A 12237-nucleotide genomic window follows, 5' to 3' on the forward strand; every position below is an offset into this window, starting at 1 on the left:
CAATTTAAGATATTGCCGACAGTAGTTAAACAATTTAACACGAAGGGTAAAGAAATAAAATAAAACAATATGTTAGGCCTGTTTTAAAATAATTAATATGTATTTGAGATCTGCTATTTTCAAACAGCCCGATGTAAATGTTTGGCATTTAGAGTTATATTGGGTTCCATCGTTTCCATTGACCGTCCATGCCACGGGCACCATAGCGTACTTATTTCTCTCGCAATATCTGGCAACACTGGTTTCCAGCCATGAGATCCATCCGTTCCGTGCGTGAGGATTCTTCTTCTGACCAGACAGACGTCCACAGTGGAGCTGGAGCATCCGCACCGCACCGCGCACTGCACAGCGCGGCTCACGCACATGCATCACCACCGCACCGGACAGCACCGCACCTCCCCGCAGCACACTCATGACTACAGCAGCTTCCCCACCAAGCTGGTAAAGTCTTCATCGCAACCTTTTATATACTCTTCAAAGAGTCAAAGACTAACACGTTGTATTTCAGCATGATTTGTGTGATTCCTTTTTTATTTCGTCTAAAAGTTGTCATTAAACTAAAAGGACAAAATTATATTGTAATTTAAACAACCTATGAAGTTTAGAATCTTTGTTTTTCATGTGTAGAATGAGTGAAGTCTTACTGATACACATCATCTGTAAATATATCAGACAAATTTGAGTTTGGTATTTAACTGTTATCTCGCAAAAAACAGACAAAAAAAGCATGTCTTTATGTTCCTATAGGCGACTTTGTTGGGACTGGAAAACCTTTTGATGGCACTTGTCAGAATCCCACAGACAGTTTTAGAGTGCAAGGTAAGTTTTTGTTTCTTTTCTTGTTTGCCCCCTTTCTCCCCCCAAATGTTGCACACAGAGGTCTCTTTTACTGCGCTGTAGTGCTGGACAAACTAAGTCCATGGAAAGTTTATATACTCCAGTCCTGGTCAAATATTACTGAAAGTGAAACCGGAGTGCTTGCTATTAGACATTTATCCACGTTCTAGCCTAGGTACGACTTATAATACAAAGTCCACTTGGTTCCATAGATCTACAGACCCATAAGGGTCCATTTGATATATATATATATATATATATATATATATATATATATATATATATATATATATATCCATCCTCAGAGTTAAATATAACACTCAGGGTTTGACTGTGTATCCAAATATTTGCTGTCATAAAAAGGCAAATGAGTTGTCCTATATATTATAGCACACTTTGCATGCTGGACAGTGAGGCAGTGTTGCCAACCAAATGAATTGCAGTACTGCACTAAGTGCTATTTGTTTGTTGAATACCGAAATGGACCTGGTTTTTTTATCAGTGCCTTTTTTACCATTTTGAAAAACATTTTAAAGGAGTCAAAATGTTTTCAAAATAGTAGAAAAAAAAGAAAAAAAAGGCAAAGATGTTTAGGGATAATAGGGCCCATCATTGGTGTCAACTATGTTTTGGGACCCCTAGTAGGGGTCACAGGAGGGTGACAGTGGGGTGACAACTTAAGAAAAGAAAAGGGAAGTTTAATGTGGGCCTATGTTTTATTTGTATTTTCTATTATTAAGATTCTGGCATCAGCTATTGGCTATATGCCATATGCTTCCATTTACAAATACAGAATCTTTCCGTAGCTTTTATGCTAATAATGGCCAGACTAGAGTTGCAACTATAGCGGGGGGCACGGTGGCACCAGTCGGTAGTGCTGTCGCCTCACAGCTAGAAGGTCCTGGGTTTGATTCCCGCTGGGGACGCTGTGGGCGCTGGCCTGCGTCATCAGTGCCCATACCCGAGGGCGGAGTTTGGAAACTTGTGAGATGGGACATTTTGGGAGTAGGCCTACTTTAAATCAAATTAGTGTGCATACACATTGTAGAAGCCATCCTCATTGTTTTGTTTGTATATTATTATTATCATGATTGTTGTATTATTTATTATTTTACATTATTTGGTATTAGTTCGATAGATTATTGGATTATTAGATTATCTGATTGACACCAAGGGCACGTTCTCCCACCCCCCAGGCCTAATTGATTGATAGAGAGAGCATTAAGTATAGGCCTGGGAGATTGAGCAACGGCATGCACCTGGGTGGACAAAAGCTTTTTACCGGCACCATGAGAATGCCACAGGGAACTGAAACTGTTTGTTTTGTAAATGCACTTTAATGGTTCAGTAAATATGCAAACAAAAATGAATTCAATCTGTGGACAATGATTTATTTTGCCTGCGTACAGCCATAGTCTGGGTGGGTGCATCAGTGGGTTTTGTTGACTTTGTAGAAATGTTTGGAACCAACAAAAGGTTCACAAATGAATGGGAGAGATAGTAACTTATAACGTAGCCTGAACTGTTTAACCCAAAAGCAGCACAAATTGCAGATCTGCTATTTTTGATTTTATAAATATTGAACCCATGCATGGAAAGTATTTAGAAGAGCTTGAGAGCTTGTGACTAATTGTACAACAGGATGTTTCGAGGAAGCAATCTGATTGGTTGAAATATCCATATAGCCGTGCTTAAACGAGCATGATGGAACTCATAATCAAAACATAAATACGGCATACGGGCATACGTTAGTGCGACATACCAATAGAGGGTATGCGCATTAACCCTCTAACACCCGCATTAATTTCTACTTGCAAAAAATAGATTTCAACCTTACTACTACTTTGTACTACTAGGACTGACACTAAAACATATGTTAAAAAAATAAAAATAAAAATAAAGTTTGATGGAAAATGTATAATAATTATATAATAATTATATAATAATATAATAAATTAATAATTTACATTTGGGGGATATCTTTCACAATAATGAATAAAACATGTTCTAGACATTCTAATGATCACAAAAACATATATTACAATTATTGTACCTACTTTTATTAGGGTAAAGGTCAAAAGTCTTAGGTTAAAAAAAAATCAAAATCACACAGAGTCCAGACATTTTTAATTTGTGTGAATTTCAGCCTCTGTGGGGGGTATTTATATGCAAATATCATGACCAATGGCATTGAAATGGCATTGCAATGAACATCACTGATGACGTTTAGGTGAAAAAAGAACAGAAAGAAATTATAATAATTTAGTAATAAAATAAAATAAAATAGTTGCTAAAAAGCAACGCTGGGTCTTAGAGGGTAAAGTGAATGGCACAACGAGTGGCAAAGCAACAGGCAAAGTGAGTTTAACATTGTTTAACGTTGTTTAATGCAATCAGGTAGGACTTTTCTGTTTGGATGCATGGGCTGTCAAGGCCAGAAAGTATAGTTTCTTGCCACTCAGTAGGCGTTCCTGCGTAAGGTTAGGTTAGGTTGAGGGTAGAGTGTCGGACTATTGCGCGTCGGACTGTTAGTACGTCGGACCAAAGATATGTACCACCCGCTCTTGGAGCCGGTTGGGTGACTAGGCTAGCCGTTTTCATGGGACATTTTCGGTCGTAGTAAGTGGCTACATCGGTCATTAAAAATATATGTTTTCTTTTTTTTTTTAAGATATTTTTTTGCGGCTTACGCCTTTTTTATCGAACCCGCGGCACACCGCGACTGGATCACCAGTCCGGTGCCCAGACCGTTACGCTACGGCCTGGGCCAATATATGTTTTCTTAATTGAATATCTCAGTTATAATGAAATTGAGTTGATGTGATTGTGGTTTCTTTTTAAGGGTAACTGTTGTATAATCGCAATATTACACTCAAGGTTGTGCTTTACTGTCATTAATGGCACTTACATGTGCGGTATATTACAAGTTAAACTGTGACTTTTTTTTCCTCTTCTCTCCCTCCTTGCAGAATGAAAATACGATGCGGGTCCTTCCATAAATTCCGACACAAGTGCTTCCTGTTTTCCCTGTCCCTGCTGGTGGTGTGCCTGCTCAAGCTGGTGTACATCAAGGTGATTAGAATAGATTTTATGCATTTAGCACAAATGTAAAAACAATACGAAAATAAATGTACACAAAATATAAAAAGTAAAGAGCCAGGACAGGAGGAGGCAAGGCACCCAAAGGGCTTACATCACGTCATAAAAAACATTAATAGAACATGATTTGTAAACAACAAAATACGAATACATAGAATTTACAATATTGGAGTTTAAAAATACAAATCTACAACATAACTGAAATACGTGATTATCCATGACAAGATTACTGATAATTATAAAAAGGCAGTGCTGGATAAGTAGATTCACACAAATACTTAAGTACAATTTTGAGGTATTTGTAGCCTACGTTACTCGAGTATTTCCATTTCCCAATACTTTTACTTCTACTCCACTACCTCTCTGGTCTAGCTATTGTACTCCACTACATTTATTTGAAATCTTTAGTTACTACCGGTAGTTACTTTGTAGATTTGTATTGAACACATTACATTAACCACTTCAGCCCTGTATCCATTTCAGCCATTTTACGCATTGTGAGCTTGTAGATCTGCTAATCTCAAAAGATTTGTATACATTTGAAAACTTGAAACGGGACGAGCACTTTCTACTTTTGGTACTTTAAGTACATTTCGATGCCAATACTTTTGTACTTTTTCTCAAGTAAAAAATGCTGCATGCCAGTACTGATACTTTTTAACTCAAGTCCAATAACATTTGAGTATACTTTTCCCACCACTCGCTAAAAAGGTGACAGTGCGGAACAGCTTCTACATCGAGCCCTATGGCATCACGGCGGGTGGTGTGGGGGCCGCGTCCCGAGCCCAGGCCCACCGCTACAACAGCATCAACTGCACCGCTGTCTACCAGCTGGACCCCGTCGAGATTGGAAAGGCGCTGGAGATACGCAAGAAGGTAACTTTAGCTGAGATCCCTTAGATTGGTAAAATGGCAGGGAAGATCATGGGAGGCGGGGGGGGGGGGGGGGGGGGGGGGGGGGGGGCGCTGCACTTAAGTCAGACCTCCCGTTAGTCCGACCTGTGCCGGGGGTTACAAATCACCCGTGCTGCGGGTTTACAAATCACCCGTGCTGCTGGTTACAAATCACCTGTGGCTTCCTGTGAGGCTGTGAGGTTAGGGTTTGGGATAGTGTTAGTAATGGTCGAACTAACTAACGTGAGGTCGAACCCAATGCCACGCTGTCATGGGTATGTGTCTACACCTACGAGGTCCATATGTGGAAATATAATAGGTTCAAGCACTCCATTGTCCCTCTGTCAGTAAGTCCTTAACGGAGTCCTTGCAGAGGGTGGTAAAAGGTTTTGCTAAGGTGGTGCTAAGGTGCAGCTCTTATTTGCACTAGGTATGTTGTCTTGTGTGTTTTATTCATGTATTTATTATTTGTATGCTGAAGGGTGAAGTATAGGCCTAATGAGCTGTACGAGTCACTGTGTACCTTATTGGTTTGTATTGTATTGCATTGCATTGTATTTATGTATGCTGTGGGTCTGCGTGTCCAAGACTAACTTCTCCCCTGGGAGACAAACTAAAGTAACCTTGAACCATGAAGGCTCAACTTTTGTAAATTAGATAGTGTACAGTTTATGCATATTTATTTATTATTATTTTAATGTTCCACTATTTTGTAACCCATTTTTCACCCCTGTCAATTATCTAATCCTGGGCTCTACACACCCTCCGCCAACCTAGTCCCCATATATGGGGGACATGGAGAGAGCAACGGACTTGAACTCATGCTTCCTTCACGTGTCCAAGTTGCTCCTTTACACCTGACAGGGGGGAGTTTCCCTGGTTGGACGTAGCGCGTGGAAGGAACACGTTATTCCAACCAGTTCCTTTCCCCTCCATCAGGTGCCCCGGCTGGCCAGGGGGAGGCAGTTTAGAGACCAGGATTACTGCATGTTTTTTGTGAGGGTACCTACCCTAGGGGACACAGGGGGGAACATGCAATCTCCACACAGAAAGGCCCTTTCGCCAACCCCGCCTTCGGGTATGGGCACTGATGACGCGGAGGAGGAAAAACGCAGCCAGCACCCACAGCATCCCGAGCGGGAATCGAACCCAGGACCTTCATAGCTGTGAGGCGACAGCACTACCAACTGTGCCACCGTGCCCCCCTATGCATAGTTTCATTATATAGATATTCCACTGTTAGACGGTTGTTATGTTCTGAGCTTGCTTATGAATCTTGATGACTATTCCTTCCACGCGCTATGATCAGCTGGGAAAACTCGCCCCTGTCAGGTGAAAAGAAGCGGCTTGGACTGCTCATGCATAGAAGGAAGCATGAGGTCAGTCTGTTGCTCTCCCCAGGTTGGCAGAGGGAGTGTAGAGCCCAGGATTAGATCATTGACACTGGGTGGAAGAATGGGTTACAAAATCGTGGGGCCATGTATTGTTCTTGATTTCTGTCTCTCTCTGGATTAAGAGCTAAATGCCTAAATTGTTAAATTGAAGGTCATCGTGGACCTGGACGACGAGAGCGTGGTCTCGCTGACCTCCGACTGCCCGGCATTCATCAGGGCGCGGGGCTACGCCGACGTGTCACCGTCGGAGGAGGAGCGCCGCTTCCCGTTGGCTTACTCGCTGGTGGTGCACAAGAACGCGCCCATGGTGGAGCGCATCCTGCGCGCCGTCTACGCGCCGCACAACCTCTACTGCGTGCACTACGACCGCAAGGCGGCGCCGGCGTTCGTGGCGGCCATGCGGAACCTGGCCCGCTGCTTCCCCAACCTGCGGATCGCCTCCAAGCTGGAGGCCGTGGAGTACGCCCACATCAGCCGGCTCAACGCCGACCTCAACTGCCTCGCGGACCTGCTGGCGTCCGAGGTCAAGTGGAAGTATGTCATCAACCTCTGCGGGCAGGACTTCCCTCTCAGGTGAATCCGTTGTGTCGTGTTGTTACTGTCGTGTTATTGTTTTGTGAATAGACTAATGTCTATTGCTCTTGTCTTTTGGAAAGCACTTTGGGTCAACTGCTGTTGTTTTTCAATGTGCTATATAAAAACATTTGACTTGACTTAACTAATTACTTAAAAGGGATAGTTCAATTTTCTATCTATTACTCACCCCATGGAGACTTGTTTTAGTCACATTCCTAAATTAATAATTTGATGACCAGCAGTGGAGACACAAAGAAGACGATTTGTGTCTCCATAGGTAACCACTGCTGGTCATTAAATGATTGGTTTAGGGTTGTGAGTAATCGATAGAAAAAAGTAGCCTGATTATTTTCAGAGTGTGAAGCTTCAACAGAGGCAGTCCATTCAGAGAGTGGGCCAATAAAATAAAGTATAGTATTTAAGTACTTAGAGTAATTTACTTAGAGTAATATGCAATCAGTTACTTTACAACCGCTATAACCCTGTCTCGTCCAATGTTAATTTTGACAGCACATTTTGATTTTAGTCATAGTCTCTTGAATAGGTTTAATTTAGTTTTAGTCACATTTTAGTCACCTGGAATGTTTTAGTGTTAGTCTAGTTTTAGTCGACTAAATCTACAGGCGACTAAAATATATTTTGGCGGGTCTTGTATGCCGTCGTAATGACTGATTTTACACTTGCTGAAAATAGCTTGTGCGCTTGTAGATCTGCTATTTTCAGCAGATCTACTGTGAATGCAATGTGTAAAATGACTTAATATTGGATCTGTTGTCCACTATAGTCCCTTCCTAACATTCTAGTCTAGTTTTTATTATATTTAGTCTTAGGTTTAGTCATCATAGCTTAGTTTTCGTTTCGTTTCCATTTAGTTTTAGTCAGGATAGTCGACGAACATTTTTTGTCATAGTATTAGTCGAGGAGATCAACACTGAGTTCCTCTCCCCGTCAGGTCCAACTTCGAGCTGGTGGCGGAGCTGAAGCGGCTCAACGGCACCAGCATGCTGGAGTCCAGCCGGCCCAGCGAGCTGAAGAAGCAGCGCTTCCGCTTCCGCCACGAGCTCCGCGACGTGCCGTACGAGTACCGCCGGCTGCCCGTCCGCACGGCGCACGCCAAGGAGGCGCCGCCGCACGGCATCCAGGTGTTCATCGGCAGCGCCTACTTCGTGCTGCCGCGCGCGCTGGTGGAGCACGTGGCGCGCAGCCCCGCCATACGGGACTTCCTGGCGTGGTCCGCCGACACGTACTCGCCCGACGAGCACTTCTGGGCCACGGTGGTGCGCGTGCCCGGCGCGCCGGGCGGCGTGGACCGCGCGCGGCCCGACATCACGGACCTGGCGAGCAAGACGCGCCTGGTCAAGTGGAACTACCTGGAGGGCCGGCTGTATCCGCCGTGCACCGGCGCGCACATGCGCAGCGTGTGCATCTACGGCGCCGGCGAGCTCCGCTGGCTGCTCAACTACGGCCACTGGTTCGCCAACAAGTTCGACCCCAAGGTGGACCCGGTGCTCATCCGGTGCCTGGAGGAGAAGCTGGAGGAGAAACGGCGGCGCTGGGAGCGCCTGCTGGAGGAGGGCTGAAGGGCAGCAGGGGACGTCCTGGGCCGGGGGGAGAAGGCCCTGTTTTCCCCTTAATCCCAAACCACACCGGTATAGGGACTCATGGTCAGCCACACCGATGCAACTCATTGCAACTCAGTGAGTTGCATCTCGTTATGAGATGTCACCATTTCTGTCTACTCACTCCGTCTCAGAGGAGGGCTGTGGACAGATCAGAAACCTGCCTACTTTGGAAGTTTCAATCAAGATTTCAAACTTTGTTTTAAATATATTTTTTAATTCACAGAAAACAACATCTATTTCAGCATGCTACTGTACGTTTCCAGAAAGAGAAAGGCTGGAGTTCCAGGTTTTTGAACCGCCCACAGCCCAACAAGTTATGAGCTTGTAGCTTGTAAAAACAAAAGTTCCCTTAAGCCCAAAAGGCACCAATGATGTACGACGCATCTCCTTGCAACATGCAACTACTTGCAACCATTATCCCCAATAGCAGTTGCAAGCGTTGGTGTGGTTGGCCTTAAAACTGTTTTGTTGCAAGGAGTTGTTTGTGACTAGTTGCAAGGAGTTGCAACTGGTGTGGTTTGGGCTTTATGGGGGTCCCTAGCATGAAAGCTTTTTCAGATGGGGGTGCGTGGCTAAATACATGATCAATTCATGGGGTCCAAAAAGTTTGAGCACCGCTGTTCTATAGAAAGAAATGCCCGTTCCAGGATCTGGCCCTTCATCAACAACTTGAACCCCAACATCCGCATTGTGGGGAAAGCCTTTGCAGAAAATAGAGCGACAAGCTCTTCGCGTGAGCTCGTCGATCTGCTATTCTCGGCGAAAGCCTTCGGCACAATAACAAGAAAACAGAAAATACACAAGTATGCAGCCCTGAGGGACTCCAGGGTCAACCATAATGGGGTTTAAGTGGAACTTCAGAGGAAGCTGGTTCATTATAGACTGAAAAGAGTGCCTGTACTGTACCTCCACAGTACAACTTCGCTGTAACTGTTAACAAAATAATAGAAGTGTGAAATGTGTAATATATAATGTTGCAATGGTTCTGAAACTATATGGTTTTGCGGTAACACGTGCTGTGCATCCTACGTTTGTAATGCATTATAAATATTCTTGCGACACATTACAAACTCCTCAACAACACTGTATGTTAATACATAATGCTTCATAACAAAACATGATAAAGCATATTGTAATGCCAAGTACTGGTATTATAATACTTCATAATTGCTTCTATTTATTTTTTTACTTTTGCAATCATATCATATTTATAACATAATAATTCACTGGTATAAAGACCTATAGTTTGATATACAGCAAGTCACTGTAAGTAACTATATTGTATAGTTACATTGTAGGAAGAAACATTTTGTGTGTTCTGACTGACTGTTGATTTAGTGCTATTATTATTATTATTATTATTTTGTATTACAACTATGAGAATGACTGTACTATGCACTATGAGTCTGTCTGTCCAAACGAAAAAGTCAGTTAGACACCAATAACTATGAAGTATTATGATACCTTGCACTACATCATTACAACAGACTTTATCAGGTGTTGTACCTTTATGAGTATACAGTATACTTAACCGCAGTCTCACATAGCCACTTGCATAGCAACTATTCCACAACCTCTGAATGCGACAGTATAATAGAGTCGATATAATAGAGTCTGGAACACCGAGAAAGGAACCAGTCATCTGTTAGGGGTAGAAACCTCATGATTATGTCCAGGATTCAAATAATAAAAAACGTCAAAAACACATCTACACACACTCGAAACGCGTTGATTCGTGCCGCGTTCCACGCTTGTGGATCTGCTACTTTCGTGTCACGACGTAGTATAAAGTAAACATTCTGAGACAGGAGGTTTCTGCCCGACATTATGCTTCGACAAATTTGATTTAGAGTCGGACAAATTTACACAAAGTTGTCAGATCGATTTCAGCGCTTCCTTTGTACTGTATGACGGAAGCATTTAGAAAATGAGAAAATGAGTCGGCACAGTCTGTCGCCAGAGATTAATATAACTGTAATTGAATTATAAGAATAAACTATAAGCAGTATTAGACATAGTGGGATGCATAGCAAGTGTTACTGGTTATGCTACTAAAGAAGACGCTTTCAGGAGATGCTTCAATGACCGGTGGCTTTTAACAACACTGCTTCTCAACATCGGGTTCCAGGGTCTGTAACTCTGAGAGTGTACACACATGGATGATGGAACCGAATGCATTCGGTTCTTTTAACAACACTGCTTCTCAACGTCGGGTTCCAGGGTCTGTAACTCTGAGAGTGTACAAACATGGAACCGGATGCATTCGGTTCCATTGTTGTACACTGCCACAGTTAACACTGAGAATGTGATGATAAACAAAAGGTTCTATTTGTACGCTCTCAGAGTCACAGGCCTGTAAGGGTCCATTTGGACCCATGGTGGGCCGCGGACCGGTTGTTGAGCAGCAGTGATTTACAACCATATACTGTGTATATGTTTGGCAGTGGCTCAGTGTTAGACACACTACTGCGCTTAAAAGAGTTCCGGACTAACCATTTTCTTACCGTAATGTGACGTTATTATATATCCCAGAACGAGTGGTAGAGCGTGAGCGTTGGGCCATGCGCTAATTCACTTATTTTGATCGCTTGAAAAATAAAAAATAAAAATCCCGACACATCTGTCTTTCATAATGACCAGATACTCTACAGTGTTTTGTCCCCAATGGCGTTAAGACATTAACGCCATGTAATTCCTCACTCGTTCTTGGATATAATAACGTCCGATTAAGGAGATGAAATTGTTAGTCTGGAATTCTCCTTTAATGAAACCTGCTCTACCAAAGACTCATGCTGTCATATTGTTACTGTCGGGTAGAAACCCAACGGTTTCTCTATATTTCACGTTTTTATTTTATATGTAATATATATATCGTTGTTGTCGGGCAGGAACCTCTTATCTCCATAGCCCATATTGTCACCTTTAGTGTTGTTTTGGACATATGAGGTTTTGGGCATAATGAGGTTTCCGCCCAACAGACGATTATGCAGTAGGTATATATCTTTTTTTACGCAAATGAATGTCCTACTTTGGTGTACAAGAGTGTTGCATAAAAATAGCAAAAAATTGAGTTGTGAGCTTGTAGATCGAGCTCACGATGGCTATTTTTGCTATTTATACAACACTTTGCAAGTGGATCCGGCACCAAGAAGTGTGTGTGTGTGTGTGTGTGTGTGTGTGTGTGTGTGTGTGTGTGTGTGTGTGTGTGTGTGTGCGTGTGCGTGTGTTTGTGTGTGTGTGTGCGTGTGTTTTATAAATGTTCAACCAATGAAAAGTATTAACAAGAGATTGTGGTTAAATATTCTAATAACCCCATTGGATCCACTAGAAAATAGGTTATTTTTTATTTATTTTTACATTTCTATAAATTAACGTGTTCTTCTTTTAGGGGGGGGGGGGGGTTCCACCCGACAGCTACTGTCAGGGTTTCCTTTTTTCTGGTGGTGAAGAAAGTGTCAGTGAACATGAAAGACTGTGATCTTTGTTGATTTATTTATTTCTAAATAAAACTCCATGGTATATTTCTAATGCGTTGCTTTGATGGGATTTAATCTCATTGGCCAGAAACGCACAGAGCAAATGATCTGGTGGACTTATAACGGGCTCTCCGATTCCCAACCTGCTCTCACTCATTGCGAGAGAAAAATGGATGACTTGTGGGAGCGTGTCCCACCAATTAACCAAGCAATTACACCCAATAGAACCGCTAGGATGCCATCATACAAGGACAGTTCTCTTCTCTTCTCTTCTCTTCTCTTCTCTTCTCTTCTCTTCTCTTCTCTTCTCTTCTCTTCTCTTCTCTTCTCTTCTCTTCT

At 42.8% G+C, this 12237-nt stretch overlaps 1 protein-coding gene across 1 annotated transcript; it reads left to right on the plus strand.

Moving 5' to 3' along the window:
• Nucleotides 1-383: 383 nt before the first annotated feature.
• gcnt4a (glucosaminyl (N-acetyl) transferase 4a) lies at nt 384-8380 on the plus strand (the record flags this gene model as incomplete). Its single annotated transcript, XM_083783188.1, has 6 exons — nt 384-441; nt 748-819; nt 3807-3909; nt 4648-4812; nt 6376-6797; nt 7753-8380. The coding sequence occupies exons 3-6, from the start codon at nt 3808-3810 to the stop codon at nt 8378-8380; spliced, it is 1317 nt and encodes a 438-aa protein (XP_083639314.1). The 5' UTR covers nt 384-441; nt 748-819; nt 3807.
• Between the last annotated feature and the right edge of the window lie 3857 nt (nt 8381-12237).

The sequence above is a fragment of the Protomyctophum parallelum genome (assembly GCF_964188405.1).
Source record: "Protomyctophum parallelum genome assembly, chromosome: 15".
NCBI lineage: Eukaryota > Metazoa > Chordata > Actinopteri > Myctophiformes > Myctophidae > Protomyctophum > Protomyctophum parallelum.